Raw genomic sequence first — 24,245 nt, forward strand, 5'->3', positions numbered from 1 at the left:
TTCTTCTGTGATAGATTTTTGTCCCTAATATAATTTTATTAACATTTTATTAAAGAGGGATTTCAGGATTGGGTTTAAATTTCAGTGTTCAACAATGGTAAGCCATTTGATTGTTATAGTATTATGCTTGCAAATGCCCCATTACCTCAATTATAACATTTTTCAGATTGAGACCATATTTCATTTATATTTCCTTTCCCAGTTACATATAAACCCTCAGTAAATTTTAAAGCAATAAAAGCACAAATGAATGGGTGGAATATGCATTCCAGTGATGGAATTAAACAGCTTTCCTGCATCTAACTACTTTTAATGAGTTTATTAGACCAATAGACCAAGAAAGAACTATTAAATACACTGTGCAGGCTTCCAAAGTGATTTGGATTCCAGAATGTGTAACTCAAGTGTAAAGATTCATGATAAGAACCATGGATTTAGAATTCATTGTGAGACAATTCAAAGACAAAATATTTGAGTACCACAGAGTCTACTGAGGAATCGTCTAGCAGTTTATATTACTGATTTTCAATTATGTTTTTTTCTAGGAAACAAAAAAAATCATATTTTATTCTGCTGATATTATTTCTGGTGATTAGTTTTCTTATATTTCTAATAAGCTGACAAAAGATAAATAGAAACTTAAAGCACTTCAAGCAATTCTGTAATTACATATTTTTCTTCTAACATTTTATGTAAGTACATCATAAAATACTTAATTGCCCTATACTAGCAATTAGGAGTTGGGCCTGCTTCATATTCTGCACAAGTAGAGCATTATATTGTCATATCTGTTTTGTGTTTTATTTTATGAACAGTAATTATGGATATTGGTACAGACATTGGCATCAGATTTTATGCCTGAACTCTTTCTTATGTGTTCAAGAAAACACATGTATTATAACACTTTAGACAAACAAATTAAGTGTGTTTTTCAAAGGAAGCTAACTTTATACCACATTGTAATTTTTTTTCTAGATTTATGCATTGAGACTGAAATTACACACAAGTCCCAGGGAGCACTCTAATTTACTTGAGAACACTTAACCTTAAGATTTTTTTTTCATGTTTCTTTTCTTAATTACTGTAACATTCCAAGGAGGGAGGGAGGGAAAGAAGGAGGGAAGAATGGAGAGAGTTTGAGGGAGAGAAAGAGAGACTATATAATTTCATTTCCAGTGGTTCTCATGAACAAACAAATCTTTCCCAGAGGCACAGCTGGGATTCATTTGTACACTTCTATGAAGTCATATTATAAGAAAATATTGTTTTATATTTGCAGTGTCTTTTTAAACCAGGTTACAATATTTTATTCATGAAACATATATGTCGCATCAGGGATCATATTATTTAGGTGATCGTTCATGGTTGGGTCTAATGACCTCCAGATTTTATTCCCAATGGATATAAAGAATTTTGAGAGGTATTCTTTGCAAAACATATTGGTGGCTTTTGTCTGTCTTTAAAAAATAAGTATTTAACTTTTCTCTATGCGCTTTGCAGATCTTCTTAAAATGTATTTTAATACACAAACTCCCTCTTCAGGAGAATTTTTGCTAGAGAATGACACTGGCTATTTCCATATAGTACAAGTGCAATTAACTTAGTTAATTTAATTATTTCAAACATTAAAAACAGATATTAGGGCTTCCCTGGTGGCGCAGTGGTTGAGAGTCCACCTGCCGATGCAGGGGACACGGGTTCGTGCCCCGGTCCGGGAAGATCCCATGTGCCGGGGAGAGGCTGGGCCCGCGAGCCATGGCCGCTGAGCCTGCGCGTCTGGAGCCTGTGCTCTGCAACAGGAGAGGCCACAACAGTGAGAGGCCCGTGTACCGCCCAAAACAACAACAACAACAACAACAAAAAAACTGATATTAGTTTCACTGTAATTGCCTTTATTGTGACAGTGAATCCTCTCTCATGACTCTGTCATCATTAGTGTCACAATAAAATCACGTCAAATACTTTAACATATGGAGCATATTATTTGTATTAATATTTTCTTAAAAGGTTGTTTTGCCAGATAGAAATATTCTAAGTGCATAATCAAGAAAATAAGTCATAGGCATTCAAAAAGGGAAAGCAGAGTTAAAAAGTTTAAGACTAATACTTATTTCGGTGCTAGTTATGATTATGCATAGACTGACTATTAAACATGTAGAAATCCAATAGAGCTTAGTTAATTTATAGTTAGCTGCCTTTTAACTTGGAGAATGTGGCTGTGATAACCATAAAGTGGCCCTAACTTTTTCATTTAAAGTTGATTTGAATTTTCCTTGGATGTATTCAGTTTCATCTTTCCAAAATTCTGAATATCCTCGCTTATACTATCAGATTTCTTCCACCTACAAAGTATAGTGATAATTTAGTCATTAAAAATTATTTCACTGTATTTAATGTACATTGAAGAAATCCTATAGAAATATTTGACTGAATATGCATTTACAAGTTATACACTGAAATTCATTCACTGAGCATTAAAAGAATATTTGAGCTTTAATTAATGTATTTTCATTATTATAAACAGGCCCCTTTTTACCTCTTTTATATTCCATGTTCAGATTATGACACTTATTCATAAGTCTAAGGGTTTAAATAAAATGTGGTATGTGACAACTATCTTTGAAGAGTTTTATATTTTTATTGCTTACAGAATTTCTCACATTATTTGACTTTGTTATTCAAGTAGGCAGTTCAAAATCAATCAAAATATACATGATAATGTCATACAAATCATAAGTACAAGTACATAAAATCATAATATATGACTGTTCAATTAAACATAGGTGTGGTCTTTTATTCTACTGATTTTCTTTGGTGATTTTTTTTTTTAATTAGACGTGGCTATAACTATGCATTTCTTTGTCATTTGTGATAGATATTTTGACTCCTCTTTATAAATACTGCTTTTTATAATATAATTTATATTTTAGGTTGTCAAATTTATATTCTAAGATATAGTTCCTCAAGGTGAGCACTCAACCTCGGTCTGTTCTTCCTTACTCTCAGACTTCCCCCTTCTCTGGCACTTTGTTATTTGATGCTTTCTTTGACTCTGTCAGCAACTGCAGTTCAGAGTTCTTCTGTGTGCTTCAAAGGGAGAGATTCTGTTCCAGGTTGAAATATATGTTTTTCCAATGCACCTGACTCAACATGTGATTTTTCATACTGTAATATTTCTTTGTAGAATATTCTAAAAATAATTTAAATGTGTATATAGATAAACAGTTACATATGTGCACATTTATTTTAATCAATTCATTGTGATGATGGGACAAATAATTATTTTTATTTGACATATTTTTTTCTGTTACCTAAATGTAAAAAAGAAATCTCTATGATTTAAGGTAAATTACTATCTATTACTAATTATACTCTTATTTCCATCCAGAATTAGCATAGCTCTCCTAATTAATATAAATCTAAAGCAGTGTTAATGACCAGATGGGTAATTAATTTATTTTAACCTGGTTACCAAAACCCATTAACCTAGCGTAAAAAAGTAATTAAAAAAAACTATTAACAAGGGCTGTTTTCCTCAATAAGAAATAAAAATAGGCAATATAAAATTAAACTATATGGAAAAATAGAGCAAATGATAAATTCCTTCTCAAGCCCATCATTCAATGGAAACATACTAGCTATATGTTTTTCAAGTATAGTACCTTTCTATGCACAATTTTTTCAAAGATATCTCTGCTGGTGGAGCAACAATTGTATCACTTTCCATAGTATCTTCTCTTGATTTAATACTTGCTTCTAAGTAGGACTGTAAAGTTCCAAGTAGATGAGGTAGTCGTATACTGATAAAACCATGACATTTACTAGGTTTCTGGGATTTGGGAGAAAGTGAGGCATTCAGAATCCTTGAGCTCTAAAGTATATTTCAAAATACTATTATCTCTGAAATTTCCTATAGTAATGCAATAATATTAATTACTGGAATATTTATGGCATATCAAATATACCTTCAATGCAAATTTACCAAAACTACTAGTGCACACACACATATATATGAAGTGTAGTGGTTTGTCGATTTTTTTTTTTTTTTTTTTTTTTTTGCGATACGCGAGCCTCTCACTGTTGTGGCCTCTCGCGCTGTGGAGCACAGGCTCCGGACGCGCAGGCTCAGCGGCCATGGCTCACGGGCCCAGCCGCTCTGCGGCATGTGGGATCTTCCCGGACCAGGGCACGAACCCGTGTCCCCTGCATCGGCAGGTGGACTCTCAACCACTGCGCCACCAGGGAAGCCCCTGTCGATTCTTTTTTAATGTTTTAAAAATATTTGAGCAAATGCTTAACCAAAATAATATTTGTACCAGAACTGACCCAAGTTATGCTATTCCAGGACAAAGTCATTGGATTTATAGAGAAGCTACATTTTGGTAATAATGAAAATCAAAAAGTAATATACATGTAACTCTTGTATGTGTTTCCTAAGGAGGACCCCTTGTATGTGTTTCCTATGATATTTTACAGCGTTGAATACAAAGGTTAAGAATTAAAGTTCTGAAAGGAAAGACACAAAGATAAAGACAAAGGAGAAAACACCAAAGGATGATACATGACTTTTACAAACAGCTCTTACGAATATTGAACTGTAGGCTTAATAATAAACCCTCATCTATATTTAAAAGTTATTGTCTCCTTGGCTCCTGCTCTGTCCTGTTCAGCCTTCAACTAAACAGTAAATGAAGTGTCCACATGACAGACTATTCAGAAGAACTGGCTCTCTGGTTATTTATTTAACAGTTTTATTTATTTATCAGTTTTGCCAGATGAATAAACATGTTTTCCATACATTATCTTAATAGACTTAATGATATAAAAACAATATTATACAATGTCATGTGTGGCTCAAATTGATGGCAGTTTTTCTTCTGTAATTCCCAGTGTTGGATAGAGGTATTCATTTATCATGTGCTAGTGCCATTTTTTTTTTTTTTTTTCCAAGAGTAACATTGGCTGAGTTCACTTTTTCAAGTACAATTCATTATTCTGGATAACAGGGGCATCTACCTCCTTGAGGGTCTGCCAAGATTTGTAGTATTTAAAATGCAGTTTGGGAGAGTGAAAAGAAAATCAGAGGGCTGCCATCAGCATTCATGCAACTCTTCAAGCTGCAGGCAGCCCTTTCATCTGTGAATGGTCCTTGGGATTAGAGTTTGCAGAAGAACAAGGCTCACCCATGCACTTATTTTTCCCACACAAAATCAGAATTAGGAGGACAGGCAGTGGGAACAAATAGCTGGTTCATTGCCTCTGGCACAGAGGGTCACTGCAACATTTTTTGTGTGTCTCTCAGTGGTAAGAAAAATGTATACATTTTCCTCCTGAATATATGCTGAATACATAATATGAATATAACTGCAGTGAGCACTTTTCATATTCATTCATCCATTTCATCAACACATATTTATTGAGTATTTTTTGTGTGGTAGGCACTGGAGATACAGCACTGGCCACAACTTCTCACAGAGCTTTCATTCTAACTGGGGAAACTGCTAAATACATTAGATGGCAACAAGTGCTTGGCAAAATCTGCTGAAGGGAATAGTACTGGAATTCTGGAGTAAAACCCACTTGCTTCTTAGTAATATCAGATGAATTAGTAGATCTTCTTTCTGCTCTCACTGTAATGGTGGCCCAGATCTGTGTGCAATATCATCAATAATTAATCATAGCAAGGCATAACTAACATTTTCCATAGGTATAAGTTTGCCAGATAAAATATAGGATAGCCAGTTAAATTTGAATTTCAGATAAACATAAACATTCCTTTAGTATGGGTATGTCCCAGATCATTCATGATACACATAAAAAAAAATTATTCATCATTTATCTGAAATTCGAATTTAACTGGATCCTGTATTTTATTTGCAACCTAACTAGGTGGCATTTTTTTTTTTTTTTTAAGTAGGCCATCCTAGCCTAAATAACAACTTTTATCTGAAGCTTGAAAATTCATATCAAAATTATCTAAACATTGCTTAAACAAAAGTTACAAGGAAATGAGAGCCATTGTATTAATGCTTCTGCACATTACATTAAAATAAGTTGTTAAACTAAAATTGTGGTGGCTCTTTTGTGTCGTGTGATGTGAAAATCAAAATCCTCTAGCTAATGACTAATCTGAGATTGCATATCCTACTCACAGTCAAGAGTTCAGAATTGACTGGTTTTTAATGGATCTGTAAAACACTAAATGTCCTCACTGAAAAACTATTAGATTAATTTAAAAATATTTAGATTAAAAGTAAAATATTAGCTAAGAGTGTCTTGAGGAGGCAGTTAATTTAGTAGTTGAAAGTTAAAGACCCTATCCTCTACTTATCAGCATTGTGACCTTGAGACAATAATTCATGAATATAAATAAGCCTGTTTGTTTGTTTTGTATGGGAAAATGACACTTAATTTTTTAAGGTTGCACTGAGGATAGAATGATTTCGGCCGGGAAAAGAATTTATCTCATTGCCTAACATATTCTAAGTACTCAATAAATGGTAAATATTGTTATTAAAGTTCATACTGTGTTACAAATTATGTAGTGCCTCCTACTTTTCTTTCATTAAACATGTGGTAGCAATTACAGTTCTTAGAGGTAAAAAATTATGAACTATTCATAGTAGAGGCAAAATAAAGCCTCCTCAGGCATAAAATACTGCATTTTACCAAAGTTAGTCCTAATTTCTGTGCTGTCCTAACTAATTATGTTAGTTACATAAAGACACTGGATCAATATCTTATATTCCTATAGATCAGTGTTCTCATAGTACTAATAAATCAGTCTCAAAATATATGTGATTCAGTTAATTATGGGCAAAGAATTCCAAACTCTAAACATCTTCTAAAAGGAATACAATACAGATTTCTGGCTACTGGAAAGTAGTAAATTTTTCAAACTAGTATATGCCTAAGAAATAATCAAAATGACTGAGGAAATTTTCCAGTAAAGGAATTGGTCATTTGTGAGGCTATTTAATAATTTATTTAATTATTATTATGTGACTACATATTTTATATATAATCATCTTTTTCATAGAAAGCATTAATAAATTGAGCATTACCTATGTAGAAAAAAGCAAATAAAATGAACCACATTTTTAAATGCTTCTTCAAACATCCTGCAATGTAGTAAGCATTCAGAAAAAATTTCCAGAAGTCTGAATAAATAAATGAAAAAATGAAAATTTTAGAATAAATGAAATATTTTTTTAAATAAATAAAAATGTTTGAATGAATGAATAAATGGAGTGTACAAAGAAGAAATTTGCTACTTTGGGAAGAACTTGAGTCAGAGGTATTTCATAGCTGCATGTTCTTTGGCATATTTGCCCTTTAAAACACAAGATAGACAGGTAGAGATAGAGTTACATATAAAAGCTGATAAAAATATTTCAGTATATAATTATTAGAGAAATGCAAATCAAAACTACAATGAGGTATCATCACAGACCAGTTAGAATGGGCATCATCAGAAAATCTACAAACAACGAATGCTGGAGAGGGTGTGGAGAAAAGGGAACCCTCTTGCACTGTTGGTGGGAATGTAAATTGATACAGCCACTATGGAGAACAGTATGCAGGTTCCTTAAAAAACTAAAAATAGAATTATCATATGATCCAGCAATCCCACTACTGGGCATATACCCAGAGAAAACCAAAATTCAAAAAGGTACATGCACCCCAATGTCCGTTGCAGCACTATTTACAATAGCCAGGTCATGGAAGCAACCTAAATGCCCATCCACAGATGAATGGGTAAAGAAGTTGTGGTACATATATACAATAGAATATTACTCAGCCATAAAAAGGAACGAAATTGGGTCATTTGTAAAGATGTGGATGGATCTAGAGACTGTCATGCAGAGTGAAGTAAGTCAGATAGAGAAAAACAAATATTGTATATTAATGCATATATGTGGAACCTAGAAAAATGGTACAGACCAACCAGTTTACAGGGCAGAAATAGAGACACAGATGTAAAGAGCAAACATATGGACACCAAGGGGGAAAAGTGCCAGGGGGAGGTGTGGTGGTGTGATGAATTGGGAGATTGAGATTGACATATATACACTAATATGTATAAAATGGATAACTAATAAGAACCTGCTATATATATATAAAAAATTCAGTATAACTACAAGTTAGATGTCTATGATACTGATTATAAAAAGTTTATAGAGTATCATCAGGTTTAAGGTTAAACTTTTAATACATTTTGTAATTTCCATAAGCTGCTCTTATTGCCTGGGGAAACATTCTAATGTCTAAAACTTCAAGGAGACCATACTGATTTTTAAATAATTATAAGGTTCTACATATTTATGACCACACACATTTCATCTGAATAAACACTGCAAGAAAAATAAAACAACAAAATTTAGTATTAAAAATGTATCTTCATTTTGCTTTACTGGTACAAAGAGGCAGCATTATAGTTAACGTTTTGTTCCAGTTGCTTGGAATATAGAGAACAAGTCACATCGTTCACTCAAACCTCCAATTCCCCAAACTAATAGTGCTAGGAAAGAGGTGATGGGAATAGACAGAGTTTGAACCTCACCCTAAAGGCTAATAGAAGACAGTTCTGTCAAACTCCTCCAAGCAGGGGATACCCTGAGCTACACTCAGGCCCAGAAGCAAACTGAGGACTCTTTAGGCGTGCTGCTCCATCTGACCTGCCCATCACTATAGTAAAAACCAGGAAGTAACCATGCCTAAAATAGTTGGGAAATAGATTTAAATTATTTTGGATCAAAATCAGTATCTTGAATTGTGAGATAAGGAAAATGTAACTGTCAATAAGGAAAACAGAAAGGAGATGATCTCTATAGAATATAACCCTGAATTTTAGCAAAGGAATTGACTAAGGGACCTCTTAAGGTCTCCTTTACTCTGCCTTTCATTCCATGGAGACCCCAGCTTGGTGTGTCCTATGTGAGATCTCTGAGTGTGTGTCAGCACAGCTGTGAGTCTGTGATGAGCTGTGGAGGGTGAGCACACATTGTAGCTAATATCAGAGAGGAAGGGGATGCTTAGCCATGGAGAAAAGAAACACTGTAATCCAGGTACCCATGCAATTCAGTAAAAATGAAAAAGTCAATGCCACTCACCAGGCTCTCTAACTGCAAATCAGTACTGTCTGCCTGCAGTTCATTTGAGGCCAAATAAACAAGCAATTTACAGATATAAGGAAAATAGGAAAACACTCCAAATGAAATAGAAAACTTGATTTTTATATAAATAGTGTTTTGAGTACAATATAAATACAATATCAATACAATACAATATCAATAGTGTTTTGAGTACAATAGTGTTTTGAGTACAATATAAATTAAATTACTACAAATAAAATATATATTTTTGTTAACTTAAAAAAAATATGTATCACAAAAGTGGATGTTGTATTTTGTCATATCTTTTTTTTTTAAATTTATTTATTTATTATTTATTTTTGGCTGTGTTGGGTCTTTGTTTCTGTACGAGGGCTTTCTCTAGTTGCAGTGAGTGGGGGCCACTCTTCATCGTGGTGTGCGGGCCTCTCACTGTCACGGCCTCTCTTGTTGCGGAGCACAGGCTCCAGATGCACAGGCTCAGTAGTTGCTCACGGGCCTAGTTGCTCCGCGGCATGTGGGATCTTCCCAGACCAGGGCTCGAACCCGTGTCCCCTGCATTGGCAGGCAGATTCTCAACCACTGCGCCACCAGGGAAGCCCTGTATTTTGTCATATCTTGACAGCAATTTTATTTCACAATTTACTATTTCTATAACTTATATGTCTATTAGTGTAACATGAATCAGTAATTTATGAATGTTTACCACATAAAGATAAACAAAATGGAAAACAGTCGTGGATTTTTAGTTCTAAAGACTCTATGAAACGCTATACTTTCTACATACATTTGGCAGATTATTTTGAATAGCTGACTATTTGAGAATTTTAAAGCTCTTTATTCAATACCACTTAAACTATTATAATCATGCATATTGCCTTTCCTCTGATTTCATATTGAAAAAAGTCATTACAAATAATTCTTTTTGAGAACTAGAAAATAAATAAAAATGTCAGAACAGTCGAAATACATTCCCCTATGTTCTTCAAAACACGTTAGTATATCATTCATGGAAGTATCCCACAGGTTTTTCCTCATTTACTTACTCAAATTGCCTCTTCAGTTTATCAACTCAAATTTGATTAGAAGCATCACACTGGAAGGAAGATGTGAGGACACTGATACAGTGAGGAGAGATAGCATTTCTTACTTAATAACAGTAATACTGACATTTTTGAGCTCTTATTATCTGCCAGACCATATTCAGGACACTCTGCTTATATCATTTCTAATATTTCTAACATCCTCTATTTAAGATAATTATATTATTATTATAATGAAACAGCACACATGTGAGAGAGAGAGAGAGAAAGAGCGATTGAGAGAGGAGACACTGAAAGTTCACAACATGACTAGAAAGTACAGGGTCAGTGTCAACCTTGATTTGCCTTATTCTGAAGCAGGTGTTCCCAGGGCCCTGCACATCATAAAACACCTTCATACCTTCTGTACCTTTTTTGGACAATGAAAGAACTAAAGATCTAAAGCCTTCTGACTGTGCTAGCATCACGTAAAATGGGTAGACTATAGGCTAATTTCCCTTCCCCCTTTCTTATGCTGCTTGCCGCTTAGGTCAGGATTTTACTGCATGTGGAGTATTGGTATTTCTGGCTCGAAATACCTGAACTTCTTATTTTAAATCATAACCTTTTACTGTACAATAGTTTTGACTTAGGAGAGATTACTGAAGAGTTACTGTGAGATATTCTATAGGTATTTCTTAAGGAGCTTAAATCAGAACTCAACATCCTCTTCTGAATGAAGATACCTCTTTGATTTTATTTAAAAATATATTTCCTTAATAAAAAAGAGGCCTTGAGGAAATATTCTAATGAGGCATCACTCTTCCTATGATAGGATGCTACCTTTCTTAAGCCTGGGCTTGTTGTTTTGTGGGGCCCCTACATCTATTTTTGGTCCCTAGACATAGTTTCACAATTGTCATTTGGTTTAGTCTAAAACTGCATCTTTAAAAACATAAAATATAATCTACTCTCTTCCTTGACTAAAGCAACTTTTTTTTTTCATTCCTGGAATATTTTAAAAGCTGGTTCAAGTTTTCTTATTTTATTCCTAATGTGAAAGGGTTTTTCATTTGAATGCTCAGGAATGATAAAATACCAGTTCATGTCAAAACACAAAAACATGGGGGAAAAAAAAATCAGTGAAACCAGTGCCTGCAGTTAGGAAGTTTATGGTTTAATTCTTTCCTTCTAATGAGCATTTAAATCAAAATTGTTATTATGTTATTTTTAACTGTGTTTTTAATTTGCAGAGATTAGCTGGCAAATTTGCCCAAAGTACAGTATATTGCCTGTTTGCAGATCTGACTGAGAGCTGGGTTATTACTAATTACAAAGAAATAAAGAGTTTTCTGGCCAATTAGTAGGAATAAATCTGTAAAGTTTCAAAATTCAACTGAAGATCAGGAATCTGGAACATAATAGGATTTTCATTAATATCCCTTATATATAACTAAATGTTACCAGTTAAACCCACTTGTGGATGCTTGGAGTGATCCTATAGAAATACCAAATTCTCTCCATTCAAAAGCTTTTTTAGACTAAATCTATGTAACATTTCAAACAACTGGTGTTAAGTCACACATTTTAAAAACAAAATTTGACTGTCTGTGTAAGAAAGGTGAAATGCAGAGCTAAGATATTATTTTGATGATTCAAGATTCACTAAAAAAGCAACACCTACCTTTCCTCAACTAGCCAGGAAGAAACTGGAATTTAGAAAGGATAAGTCTCATGTTCTTTACTTGTGTATTAATTATGAGGACAGAACTGAAGCCAAAGAGTTTGCTTAGGTAACTGCTTAGTTTGACTTAATTCTTACAATAATACTAACATAATTGAAGACTTACTGTGAACCAAGAACTGTTCTGAGTTACATGTGTTAACCTGCAATCTGTACAAGTCTATGAGATAAAAGTCTTATGCTCATCCCATGCTGCAGACAAGGCCACTGGGCCAGAGCAACCTGCCCAAAGTCATGCAGCTTGGCAAGTGGAAGAGGCATGATTTGTACTCAGTCTAATGGCTCTCCACACATTTCCTCTCAGCGTCGTACTTGAGAGGTCTTAAAAATGTATTTATATATTCTAAGTGGATATCTTTACTAAGATATGCAACCAACGCCTTAAAATTCCAGAAACAAATTAAAACTCTGTCTCTCCCCTTCTCCCCCCCTCACTCCCTCTCCCCGTCTCTATCTCCCCCTGCCTTCCACCCATGTTGGCAGTTTCCCTTGGAAGCCGTCAGATCCTAAAAAATCATAGATTAGATCCTGAAGGCAAAGAAAGTATATAAAAGTCAGTGAACACATAAAGAATCCTAAAATATGATGTATCAAACAGACCATTAAACAAACAAAAAAAATCATGAATCAAAAACTTTAACCAGGGCTTCCCAGGTGGCGCAGTGGTTGGGAGTCCGCCTGCCAATGCAGGGGACGTGGGTTCGCGCCCCGGTCCGGGAGGATCCCACATGCCGCGGAGTGACTAGGCCCGTGAGCCATGGCCGCTGGGGCTGCGCGTCCGGAGCCTGTGCTCTGCAGTGGGAGAGGCCACAACAGTGAGAGGCCCGCGTACCGCAAAAAAAAAAAAAAAAAAAAAAAAAAAAACTTTAACCAGAATTTCTCTGTTTGCAACAATCAGGAGAAGACCAACATAAAAGTTATCATTCAATGGTGGAGTAATGCATTTATATTGTTGAGTATAAGCACAAACTGAACCTGTAACGTTGTGATTCTTTTCTGGACATAGAAATATACTACGAACTGATGCTTTTTTAAAGTAAAGCAATGATGTCTCTACCTGGGGCAGTATCACAGAACTAACTCTAACATAAGGTTGACTAATCCCTGCTCTGAATTTTAATTGTAATTAAATGTATGCCATAAGTAGATTTCCTCATAATATTTAAATTATATTATTTAATTCATTTAATACTATTTTATTAAATCATCATATTTTAGGGTAGTGTTGCCTGATTTAGAAAAAATAAAATACAGGATGGCTGCTTAAATTTGAATCTCAGATGAACAATGAATAATTTACCAGTCTAAGTATGTCCCAAATATTGCAAGAAACTGTGCAATATTGCAATATTTGGGACATACTTAGACTGAAAAAAATACTGTTTATATGAAATTCAAATTTAACTGGCCATCTTGTATTTTATCTGGCAACTTTAGAGTTATTAAAATCTGGACATTCATGTATTTGTCAGTCACACTAATCTGAATAATTCTCAATCCACTGACAGAAACGTGTCAAAATAGTGTTAAGGTTAATTTGGAACATTTGAGACAAGTATCTGTGGTTTCTTCAAAAATTTCAAATTATTTTAAAACTCGAGACAATTTATTTCTCTTATTTATTTTTCTATATCAAGATAAAAGATACTAGTTTGATTTTGAGTATAGATCCTTTATAATTAGTAATTTATTTCCATGTTTTTCTTATGACATGGCTTTAGAAAACTTCTAAGGGACTTCCCTGGTGGAGCAGTGGTTAAGAATCCACCTACAAATGCAGGGTACATGGGTTCGATCCCTGGTCAACGAAGATCCCACGTGCGTGGAGCAACTAAGCCCGTGTGCCACAACTACTGAGCCTGCACGCTAGAGCCTGCAAGCCACAAGTACTGAGCCCACATGCCACAACTACTGAAGCCCACATGCCTGGAGCCCATGCTCTACAACAAGAGAAGCCACTGCAATGAGAAGTCTGCACACCTCCGTGAAGAGTAGCCCCCACTCGCTGCGACTAGAGAAAGCCCTTGTGCAGCAACGAAGACCCAATGCAGCCAAAAATAGAATAAAATAAAAAATAGTAATAATAATAAAGAATATTTCTAAGAGTTACTGAAATCAGTAAGCTCCTTATTTTTAGATACAGCTACTGATTTGCTTATCTGTTTATCACTTTTAACACTCTCAAATTATTATAAACACTGATATACAAAGAATATTTTTTTCCTTTAAGGCAGACCACACATCAGGGTTAATTAATGCCATTCCTATTTACCCACCCTTAGCAGAATGAATCACATGGCAGCAGGCAGCTATGGAAATGAAAGTCTTTACAGCACACCAATGAAAGCTGACATTACCCTTCCTTTACACTAGGAGGCATATTGTTCCTACAGATTTTTCTACTATAACACTGAGCATACTATTCAGTGACCAATTCAACAGGCTCAAATGCTACTGAATATTACTAACTACTTCTAGATATTTATGATAAACAAGTACTCAAAGCTAATTCTTTTTGGGATTAAAGTCATACTTGAAATGGATGAGATCTAAAACTTACCAGCAGAGAAAGCTTGTGTTCCTGCTGGTTTTACAGCCAGTTTTAACCACTTTAAGTAATAAAAGATAAAGTCATCTCATTGCAATCCTCTTAAAAATAAAATAGGAATGAAACAAAAAGTGTATTTTGAATAATTAATGTTATAATAAATACTTTAAAATCATAAAGTGAACATAATTTATTTAAAGTGAAATAATGAATATACTGGAGTATAAATATGCTTTACTATATAAGTTTTTATCAGTCTTTAGCAAACGGTGGTGTTCCGGAACTGCCCATCAGATATGATGAGTATGAAAAAAGTCCCATGAAAAGAATTTAAAATATAAAGTATTCAGAATTTGAAACACATTTTTAGAATTTTTTTTCTTCTAAGGTATAACAATGATTTTGCATTTCAAAATTCTCCGTGGTAACTTTGAACACTTGACTGGAAACTTTTGCTAAATGTTTTGATTCTTCTACATATTTTCACTGTCTATTGATAATAATAACAATACAGAAATAATGATACCTGTAAACCAAGCCTGCAGTATGTGCCAACAGCCCTGTGGACCCAGGGTCAATGAGTTAGATAAAAGGTTATTCTGAATCCACAGTCTGTGTTCTTAATCACAACTCCACAGTGCCTCCCAAAAAAGCCAACACTGACTATGTTTAGGACTCAAACCTCCCCCAAACTTTCAAATATCTTTTTGATTCTACCCTAATTTTTGTTGTCTTTGCTCTCACTCCACTCCACCCTCATCTTTGCCTGCCCTAAATGTTGTTTGTCATGATTTCCTTCTTGGAATATCTTCCAAGAAGATAATCCCTTCGAAGATAGTCCCTTGTCTATCTTCATAACTACATTTACTCCCCAAATTTCAGTCACCTTCTATGTTGTAAGTTTCCAGTTTCCAACTCAGAATCATATTCTTAGTTCCTAGATACATCTATCTAGGAACTTTTACACCTATCCAAATTTTTAAACTTTTTAAGAATTGTTTCCTAAGCTGAGCTTTTTTATCTCATATTCTCTAATTTATTTAATTGTGTAATTTTCTGGTAAGTCTAGCAAACTAAAATCATGGAATACCATCAAGTCTTTCTATTCTCTTATCTGCTGTATCCAATTAGAATGTATTCTATCCTCCCCATCATTCAAAATCTGGTCCAACCTATATCTCAATCCAGGTTCATTTCTTGTCACAGACTGGAACAGTTGTATATTAACCATTTGTTGAGCATCTGTGTTTCAGGCACTGTGCTAAGTGATTATTTATATCAAATAACTGTAGTTTTCATAACAATATTCTCAAAGATATTAATAGCCCCATTTTGGAGGTTAGGAACCCGAGACCACGTGGTGGAGCTAAGCATAACTGCATGTGCCACAAAAATACTGAACTATTCACTGCTTACCCAACTAGCCATGACATTTCATAGCACCAAGAAACCTGCACTGCCAGTGGGTGCTCACACACACACACACACACACACAGAGGCACACGCACACAGAGGCACACATACATATTTTATTTGCTTAAACAATATCTGTTTATCCAATGTCACTTGTTTAAAGAATCACTCTATAGAATCTTTATTGATTTCTTATTCAAGACATATTCTATTTTAAACCCCACTTTTTTATGTTTATAAATGGCATTTATTCTAGTTCACTAATGTTATTGGTATCTAGTATCTTCTCTCTTTCAAAAGTCAATATTTCTTTTTTTTTCTTTGTCTTGTTTTTATGGTCTATAAAATGCTCATAGCCTGCCCCTCAGAGAAAATAAAATTGCAAAACAATTTCAGGAACTTTACAAGTTCCCGCAAATTTACTCAAGGCCTCTCCAACCAAGGAACTGACATTAGAACTCTTGTTCTCACAGTAATTCAGTTTTTTTTTTTAAGTTTATTGAACCTTGGTTTTAATGCCTGTCCCCAGAATCTAGCAGAGTACCTGACACATAGTAGCCTCTGCATGAGTGTTTACAGAATGAATAAACAAATGAACGAATCATGGAAAAGTCATGTGAATAAAGGATCTTAAATGACAGACCTTGAATTGTAAGATATTTCAGAATTACTAAGTCTTATATAAATTATGGCAGACATACTCTAGTGTGACCCCTCAGGTTCCCAACCTCCTGGTGTTCATTACCATATGTATCCCCCTTCCCTTGAGTGTGGGCAGGACCTGAGAATTGCTTATGACCAATAGAATATGGCAACAGTGATGGAATGTCACTCCTGTGAATATGTGAAGTTATGTAAGAATGCATATTGCTACAAACTCACTCTAGAGACTTTCTCTCTAACTGCCCTTGAAGAAGTAAGCAGTCATGTTGAGAGGCACATGTGGTTAGCAGCTGAGGGTGACCTCCAAGGACTTAGAGCTGTCTCCAGCACACAGCCAGTGAGATAGTCTCAGTCTTACAACTGCAAGGAAATAAATTCTTCTAATAATTTGAAAAATCTAAGAAGTAAATTCTTCCACAGTTTAGCCTGCAGATGAGAAAGTAACCTGGTTCACACCTTGATTGCAGGCTTTTGAGACCCTGAGTAGAGGACTCAGCCAAGGCACGTTCGGACTCCTGACTTAAACTGTGAAATTATGAATGTGCGTTGTTTTAAGACACTAAGTTGGTGGTGATTAGCAATAGAACATAGATAGTAGATAGATAGATACATATATATGTATATACATACATAAGAGATGAGTAGATGTATATTTTGTTTGTGATCTACATGACTTAATCTAGAAAATGTTCTGACCTCTCTGATTTTAAGGGGAAAGTAGTTAGTAATAGATAGTTTTTAACTTACATTTAGAAAAATATATTTAATAAAGCAAAAAATTAAAGTTTTATAGCATTAAAAAAATCAAATTTTGTTCTTTTATTGTCTTTTTTTCCCCTTAAACTCAAAGCACAGTAGGATTGATTACTTTTTCTCTATACCATTCTCTGAGGAACTCTAGATTCATTAACTCAGGGGCCACTATTGTGGGATCACCCTGAATTGATTACAAAAATCCCATGGGGAAATGAACATAACAGGTGACAATATGAAACCTCTGAAAAATTTTCTTTGGGTTAGTATAATTAGTTCAACCCAAGGTATGTATGAAAAAAAATAAACATAGTTCATAAAAATTATTGTATAAAATGCTGTGTCCCAAAAATCAAATTCATGTTTAATTCCCAAAGCATATTATGGTTAGTGATTTTTTTTCTTGAAGGTTAGGATTAGTACAATTTCTTAGGACTGAAATTTGATAGGGTAATTATGTTTTTCTTCTGGATTTTGCTGGAGTATTTTAAAATATTATTAACTTGATTTTTTTTCTCCCCAAAATGACAGCCTCATTTAAAATCTCATGTTCAAATATTTTAAGTTCTCCGTTTCTTAGCATGTGTGTCCTATATCTTTAAGACTGACAGGAAAAAATATTTTTAATACAATTTTTTACTTTATTCTAAGAATGATTTTTTTCTCAGCTCTGTATCAGGTGCTCTCCATGAAAATTACAAAATAAAAATATAATTTGACTACATTATTAAAACTGTGGAAAATATAGACAATTAAAAATAAATTAATACTCCAAACTGAAGATAACCACAGTTAACATGATATAGGACTTCCTAGGTTTATTATTTGTTTATTTGCTTTATCTTAATAGAACACTTAATTTGTCTCACTGTATATTTGTGTGTTTGTGAAATATTATTTTTTTAGTCAACAAATATACATTGCTGTCCTACTATATTCCAGGTACTGTTATGCCTGGAGAATAGAAAGGTGAGCAAATAGTCTTTAGAGATTAATGGGAGAGACAATTGTGAATCAACTAATCACACAGATTCTCTTTAAGGAAAAGATATAAGTACCATGATAAAGAAAAATTGTTCCAACGAAAAGAGGACTAAATAAGACTAAGTAAGACTCCACATATATGAGTTCTATTCTTGACTCACAAACTATGTAACTTAGGCCAAGCACTTCCCTTTTTACTCCTCTGTATAAAATAATTTTATACTGTGTGGGCTGCGGGGTCCTATTAAGGTCTAATTTTCATTAGCCCAGTGCCAAGTAATCCTTGCAGAAGTAGTTCTTTCACAAGTTGTTCGTCTTACGACTCATCTTAGTAATATTCAATGTCTCAAACTTCCTCTTAAAAATGAGATTAGTGTCCTCAAATTTAAAACTCAATGTCAGTGATGACTATATTGTATTACACACTGTCTTAAAACCTGTGCACATTGCAGGTGGTTTCTTTGAATAGTAAAAGCATAACCTGTGAAGTTAGGCATTCCCGAGTTCATATTATGCCTCAGCTACTTGCTAAGTAGTTTTGACAAATAATTTACTTATAATACTATTTAACTTGCAATACTGGTGTGGAATCATAAACAATATATTAAAACATTTACTAGCATTCCTGACTCATAAGTAGACTTCAGTAAATATTACCCATAAATATACCAGGTATCAAAACTATCTTTAGCGAGAAATTCACCAGCTGAATTCATACCCAGTCCAGATAGAGGTAGAAGCATATGACAGTCAGGGCTTTAATAATATAAATACAATGTGAAAATTTGAACATCATTAAACAGGAGAAAATGCTTAAAATTAGCATTTAAAAGAAAAACAGATGAAAAAATAACTCCATTCATGATTCTCAATGGGACAGGATTAGGACCTAATTCTGAATTAGTGGTAATAAACTGCTCCCAATCTGATTACATAATTGTTTTTGTTTCTTTTTAACTTGGTGAAATTTCTTCATCACTCTAGCTATATGTCTTAAAAATTAAAATCCTCAATTGAAAATCCCCTTACTATTTTATTAGAATAAATGGTTTTATTGAGTTTTACATGGAGGGCATGATCATATTAATAAGTTAACTTTTTAAGGAAATATGATTAATTCTGTTATTTGGGAATGGGATAAATCTTTTTATGCAGAAAAACTGACAAAACTCACTGCAAGAAATATTGCATGTGTGTGTGCCATTTGTGGGACAGCTGACTAAGTATGCACTAGGACTCAGAAGTGCCTAGAACATAGAGACACTATCTCTTTGGTTGCCAGAGGGCTATATTAAAGTCTAAAGGTATATTAAAGCTTAAGTTTCCAAAAACTCCCCCACATGATACCATTTGTATTAATTTCTTTAAAAAATGCATAATGAAAAAAGTTACTATGAAATTATTACTAAATTTTAATTATTTTTAAGAATCATTATATTTGAAAAACTAGGAATCCATACAGATATAATACTTAATAACTCTATAGATAATACAAATTTATATGGATATTGCATGATTGCTATAAAATCATGACTCTTCAAGAGACAGAAAATGCCACTGAAGACAATGGAAATGGTTTAGATCTACATAGCAAGATTATTACTGTTGAAGATTATTGCTTCAATTACTCTGTACCTTACTCCACAAATTCTTCAAAGTTAATTACAAAAATGTGACTGCAGAATTTTAAGATAATATATCATAATATTATACTAATATGAATTACTGCTTAGTTATGGATCTCAGTGTTTCTAGGCTAGTCTAATGAATTCTCCTCTAGACGTTTGCAAAAGAGGTTAAAATTAAAGTCTTTGTAAATGTCAAAAGAAGTGTTAGCCTCCAGGGGCCCTCTGGGCTCCACCTTTCCCTATCTGACTCTTATCCTTCCTTCCCAATCATGGATAAGGATGGCTTCTCCAGCAAGGAGCACTGTTCTGGTTTAACACATTTTTATGAACGTGATTCTTCTGGGTGAAGTCACTGTGCTGAGTTGAGTGTTGCAGTGTACAAGGGTGTGTCTTCCCTTGGGTCTTTTTTTCCATGTGACAGGATTGGTAAAAATTCTGGGGAGTTCTTCAAGCAGGCTTGAAAGTTTCCCCCCTACCCCCAGCTTTAGAATCTCTCATGTCTTCTCCTATTTGGCAGTTTACCCAGTGCTATTTTCCAGGTTTAAGAAATTGTTGGATGAGTAACTGCACCTATTAGATAAAGTCCTGGCCTAGGGCAGCTTAGCTTAACCATATTGCAGCATACATTTTTTTTTTTTTTACCTTTACTTCCGTGAAAATAACTGGTGAACTACATAGAAAAGTCCTAAAACCATTTGTGCCAGTGTGTTTAAAATAGAGCTTTCCTGTCTTGATTTTGGAGGAGGCCCAAAGACCAGAGGAGCCATGTGCAGAAGAGGTGGTCAAGAACCAGTTTTGCGACCCTTGCCTTAATGCTAATAAGAGATGTTTTAAAATTGGAGAAGGGGAAGTTGCAGACTAGGAAATCTGTTTAGAAAGAGCTGTCCTACATATCCAACCTCTTTACACAAGTCCTGCAAATGTTGAGACAATGGAACCACAGGTTCAATGGTCCTTAGACTAACCAGAACCAAGAAATCTAAGGAGAATTTTTGACCAGCTCCGCCAAATGCTGTGAGATGAGTAGTTGCCTCTTTGGATATGGCCTGACCTTCTGGATATGTGAAGTCAAAAGATGCATGTATGTTTTCCTTATGGGACCAAGAAAGAGGACATGAAAGATTAAGAACCAGAGCTGGTATGGAATTTGCTTAGATTTTCCTAAAAGATTGGCTGAGGAAAACTTCAACAGATAGAAGATGCAAATGTAACTTCATATGTCAATGAGAAGAGAACCACCTATCAGAAAAACCTGCAGAGATGGGAGCACAGCTTGAGAGGGCGCATATGTACAAAAGATCCCCCACCACTACCCTGAAATCAAAGAGTCAGTTTAAAATCCTAGAAGGCATAAAACGCCAATGCTGGATTACCACAACAGGACTAGTTAAGAAAGTCCTTTCATGCTTTTTACCTCTTCTTGGTATTTCTACTTCAACCATAGAATTGCCAGAGGCACTTTAATATCTAAAGCAGTGAGAGAAAGAGCTAGGACATTACGAAAACATCACCCTAACCCCATTTCACACAATAGACAAGTTTGAAGCAGGCCAAGGTGAGTTAGAAAAAACTTTTAATTCAAATCAAACAGAAATCACGATCATTGCTTTGGACTGGACATAATAATTATTGAATTGGACTTCTAATTTTTAAGTAAAGTGAACTAGTTAGTGATTAAAAAAAATAACAATAACATGAACAAAAAAGATATAGCATTTGCCCAAATTTTTCTTCAAAGGCCGAGGAAGAAGTACCCTCACAGGGCTTACCTGGAATGTATAATGATTTCTGAGGTGAGGTGTGAGTTTGTCAGAAAATAAAGGATTTTGCCAGTCTCATCCCACTCATTCCACTCTTTCAATGTATTGGTTAAAAAAAAAAATCCAAAATTAAAATAGACAAAAAATATAAACCCATAAGCCCCCACATCATTATCACTCCTCTTCATACTTGTTTTAATCACCATGTTTTATATATATATGTGTGTGTGTGTGTGTGTGTGTGTGTGTGTGTGTGTGTGTGTGTGTGTGTGTGTGTTATGTGTGTGTGTATAGTCTTCATTGGAAAAGAGCATTCCACAGGACACTTTTTTCTTTTTCTTCATTGACTATGTTCCACTTAACTATATTTAATCAATTCTAAAATGTAAAACTGTCTTCCCATTTTAATATCTTTGACATCTAGATGTCTTTCATAAAACGGCTTCTTGCAATTGTATCTGCAGCATTTTTTCTTTTTTCATGGTTCATAAAATAAAGATGCACCAAAGAATTTAACAGCCAATATACCAAGCACATTAGACTTGATATATTTCAAAGAATATTACAACAACAATAAAGCCAGCAAAAAACAACTGAATGTCCATTTACTTGCTCCCCAGAATGACTGTTAAAACTCAAGGGCACAACAGAAAACCAGAAGAACTCCAAGCAAAGTTTTTAAGAGGACTCACCAGAGTTGGGATCAGAGTTGCCATCTGCTTCAGTCCTCTTGTCCGGAGAGGCCTGGTCATAGAATTCGTCCTGTGGCTGAACCAGAGGAAGAGGGTGTGAGATCAGGGTTCCACTACCCACCGGCTCGTGGTCTCCTAGACCACTGTCACTGCAGCTTTCCTGGGAGCCGTCAGGGAGATGAAAGGTAACCCGGCGCTGCGACTACAAAGAAGACCACAGGACACACCGTTAACATCCTTCCCAAAGGAAGTGGAGGCGGAACGCAAAGCAAAGCAACTTTAACACACAGTGCAATGTCGAGGCAGAATATAAAATACTTGGAACACAGCTGGAAACAAACATTTATTATTTGTCATTTCCTATGACATATCCAACTTGCAAAATACAAGAAAGAATTTCAATCTTGTGTAATTCAAGAACAAAAACTTGTGGTATACCATTGAAAGTTGTAGAAAGAAAGGCAAAAATGAATATATATATATGCTAATGGTCAAAGCTATAAAAAAAATTTAAATAAGCAGAAATACAAAAATGTTTGTTTCATAGATTTGAATAAATGCATAGATAATGCAACACAACATTCCATTTCTTTTGAATGACCTAGTATTGTGTTTATTTGAGGCTTTTAAGGTAGCTTTTGCAGTGAAGCCATTATTGTCCACTGGCCCAGATATTGCTACCAGTCATTGGTTTTAGAATATCCCTGTTGAAAGGTGTTTGTAATCCTACTTTGGCATCTATTTACACAATGTCACCATCAGAAGTGACCTAAAATATGTATATGGGTACTTTAATACATTTTTAGTATTTTAGTAAAATAAAATTATGCCTTTCAGCACAGATCACTGCTTAGTTTTCTTGGTAAATATTCTTTTAGCTGATATAATCTATGAGATAAGAGAACATTTACAGGTGTGTATGGTGGAGATTTATGCCTTACAGAATTATGTGAGAGTAGTAAATTTGTGCTGTATGTCTGACTACACCTAATTTCCATTTTAATATAGCATTGCATGTGGCTACTTTTACTCAGATTTAATAAAATTATGAATATATAAGTAATAAATATATAACATATGGAGATACAATGTATAACAATTACTTTATCTTACCTAAGATTTGTGTTTTCAAGAGACAATTTATAAATTGTATCCATTTCAAAGAAAACAAATGTAGAGACAAAATGTTATAGGTAGAAATACTGCTATTCTATAAATGTATTTCTTATAGACTGACAATAGAATATAGCCTATTTTCTGTGAGTCACTCGTTCAAATCTAGCTCAGAGTCATAATGGAGAAGAGCTGATACCACTTTATTGCTGTTCAATGACCTGTGTGAAGTGATTTAATAGTTTAGTACATTTTAAATGAACTAATGTAGACATCATATAAACTATAATCATAAATGGTCCTAATTGAGTCTACTGTAGCACATTGCACCTTCAAGCACAACTATCTCACTACCATTGTTCCCTCCTCAATAGAGTTTGAACCATGCCTAGGTAAGTGCTACATAATATGCAAGCAAACTTGAATACTAATATATGAAATGCATTTCTACTTTTAAGGGAAGGTCATGCTACTGATTTTATTTATTAGTGTTTCCTCTCCCAGGTGAATTTAACCCTTGAGGGAATAATAATACAAGTATTCTCTGTTTCTGTTTCAACATGCACTTAATTCATATTAAGTGTATGCTTTTGTAATAAAGAACAGTGACCAGGCTTCCTACAATGCATAATTGCTAAACATCGCTTTTAAAGTGATTGGTCTACTAAAAAGTCCATAGTTTTAGTGACTAAAGTATCTTTGGTGTTACCTCTAGAGGACTATCTCTTAGTTATAGCTTAAGTGAATAAAAAGGAAGTCAAAACATAAGAGAGACAATGGAACAATCTGAATGATTCTGCAATCTTCATAAA

The 24,245-nt window shown here is 34.3% G+C and overlaps 1 protein-coding gene across 2 annotated transcripts in view; it reads right to left on the minus strand.

Moving 5' to 3' along the window:
* The window catches only part of PCDH9 (protocadherin 9), a 976,450-nt gene that overhangs the window by 310,686 nt on the left and 641,519 nt on the right, over positions 1-24,245 (minus strand). The window contains exon 3 of one of the 2 annotated variants that reach the window (XM_033409955.2): positions 22,321-22,396. In XM_033409955.2, coding sequence (XP_033265846.1) covers positions 22,321-22,396 — 76 coding nt within the window. Of the gene's footprint in view, positions 1-22,320; positions 22,523-24,245 lie in introns of both variants that reach the window. The other variant, XM_004282152.4, reaches the window with a different exon arrangement.

The sequence above is a fragment of the Orcinus orca genome, chromosome 18 (genome assembly GCF_937001465.1).
Source record: "Orcinus orca chromosome 18, mOrcOrc1.1, whole genome shotgun sequence".
NCBI classification, from domain to species: Eukaryota; Metazoa; Chordata; class Mammalia; order Artiodactyla; family Delphinidae; genus Orcinus; species Orcinus orca.